Genomic DNA, 2,500 nt, shown 5'->3' with positions numbered 1-2,500 from the left:
GGTGCACTGTACGCATTACTTAAGGTTCTTTGCAACGTGCCTTCGGCGAGTAGCTACAACCCTTTCGTTCCTTTTACTGTACCTCCTTTCATATTCTCTTTCTTGCATCTTAAACTGCGAGGTTTTCCTCATGTTTCGCCTTTCAAACCTTTTACTGTTAGCTTCGGTTTCAGCGCTGAATGGCCTCATAGATCCCAGCACTTGGCCTTTGGCCTAAATTCTATATTCAATTGAATTCAACTCATACACGTACCTTCTTTGAGTGATGGCTCTTCCGTAAGACGACATATCAAACGAAAACGTCCAACATATTTAGCGGAATATTAATCAAGAAAGCCTTTGGAGTATGTAAGCAATACACAAAACTACCTTCACTTAATGTAACGCAAGTGAGTAACTATTATTGTACAAACAATCCTACACGATATTTTACTCATCTTTTCCCTTTTTCCATGAGCTACCATCAGCTATAATACGATCATCTTACAGCCACTCCATTCACGGACTTAGTTTTTTTATTTTTTTATTCTGAATTATTCGTACAAGCTATATAGCCCATAGGCCTTCTAATGGATTCCTAAAAGCTATCTCAAAGTAGATATTGAAAGACCAGTGGAAACCTCTCTTTCGGTTTCTGTTATTGTTAATGACAAAAAGTTAATTGGATTAGCTTCTAAGTTAGGTTAGAAAATGAGAATTATCATGCATACAGTATCGCTAGCACTAATTATTATTTTGCCGTATCATATAAACTAAATAAAGTGACTATATATGTCCGAATTACATCAAGAACTTGTGATTTTTTTTTATGTCGGAATGGGTTTTAGGTAACAGCCCAATTTGACATTTTTAATGGAAAGTTTATCAACAAGGTCTTCCGAAGAGCAACTTATCATAACTTGCATACCAGTGTTGAATTTTATGACCGCAATTTCATTTAAATAATAATGAATCCGATATCGACCATGATGGGAAACTACCTTGTAAGAAGTTTTTGAAAAATGACAATATCTTAATAACGGAAGTAGGTTGCATAGTACTGTTAATTACGTTACTCTGATGAAGTTTTGAGCTTTGTTCATTATAAAACTTGACGTAAAATGGTATGAGAATCCTTAAACTACATTCTTCCTTTTTTCAGCGAACTTTTATCATGACGAAACCTCTTTGCAAAGCTCCACAAATAATAACTCTATTCATGGATATTTTAGCAAAATATGCACCTCCTTGAATCAATGTAATTACAGCGTAGAATCATAAAACAGAAATTACAACCATGATCATTTTCAAGGCTTTTTTTTATTTAAAGAAATTTGATATTAGGTGTCACATTTATTTTATGCAGATTTAGAACTGGTAGATTCAATCGAAATTTCAGTCAAATAATAGGTACCATCCAGTGCAAATTCTTGAAAACTGTAATTTTATGATTTTCAAATTCACTAAACTTCAGACTTACCGACAGTAAACGCATTATGCTACGCTCAGATCCAGAAGTGCTTGTTTAGTCCTGGATGTAATTCCCAAAGACTCACGGCAGACTGAGGCATCGCTTGGTATTCGTTACCTGCCCACCGTACCCGAAAAAGGCTTCATCTCTCGAGCCTATTTTCTGTTCGATAAGACCGATTTTTTACGTAAGGTCTCAAGCGAATTTCAAAATCCCCCCTTCGTATCTCTTCGGAACAGTACGAAAAGATTATTTTCTGACCTTAATTAGAAAGCAATACGTAAGAAAAATTATTTTTTTAAAGAAAAAAAATAGGGGAGTAAGTGGTTTCTGGCAATTAATGACGACCTCTCAGTGCCATGCGATATGGCACCGCCTACCTCGCTGCTTCTCACGTGGCTCTGTCGGAGTTCAGGGCAGGAAATTCGATACCCTCTGTCCTAGGAGGTTTGTGTAGGGCTGGGGTTTGGGGGGCGGTGATTGGTATGATCTATGGGGCATATTATTTTTTTTATAACAGCAGTTTAATTTAGAGCGATTATCCTTTAATGCGTGTTGGAAACCGGTCCTGTTTCTTTGTAAGAGGTTTTAGTAATAATTAGGGTCTTGGGCCCCGGGTATTTACTTGTCGCCTCTGTATTTCTTCGATTTTAGTAGTTAGCCAAAATTTTATAAGGTAATATTTCTTATATATATATATTATATATATATATCTAATATATAATGTATATATATATATATATATATATATATATAATATATATATATCATATATATATATGTAGAATATATATATATTATATAATATAATATATATATATATATAATAATAATCAAATATTGATGTATGTATGCTAGTATGTATGTAAGTGTGTGTGTATGTGCCAGCACTTCTCTGAAACGCACTGAGCAATTTCAACCAAACTGGGTATACATATGACTTACTATCTGGAAAAGAATACTGTGGAGGTAAGACATCACCAGCACCAAAGGGCACCTAAGGGGATGTCACATATCTTGTATGTAAAGAAGTTCCCACAATGAGATGTG

General features: G+C 34.8%; 1 protein-coding gene across 1 annotated transcript in view; it reads right to left on the bottom strand.

Moving 5' to 3' along the window:
- Positions 1-1,592, bottom strand: part of LOC135221984 (uncharacterized) — a 7,727-nt gene extending 6,135 nt beyond the window's left edge. The window contains exon 1 of the mRNA XM_064260086.1: positions 1,460-1,592. Within this exon, the coding sequence (XP_064116156.1) occupies positions 1,460-1,474 (15 nt within the window). The 5' untranslated portion in view covers positions 1,475-1,592. The remainder of the gene's footprint in view (positions 1-1,459) is intronic.
- Positions 1,593-2,500: the final 908 nt, after the last annotated feature.

Source organism: Macrobrachium nipponense, chromosome 3 (genome assembly GCF_015104395.2).
Source record: "Macrobrachium nipponense isolate FS-2020 chromosome 3, ASM1510439v2, whole genome shotgun sequence".
NCBI lineage: Eukaryota > Metazoa > Arthropoda > Malacostraca > Decapoda > Palaemonidae > Macrobrachium > Macrobrachium nipponense.
The sequence above is the reverse complement of the archived record's forward strand: the minus strand, read 5'-3'. Positions and strand labels throughout refer to the sequence as shown.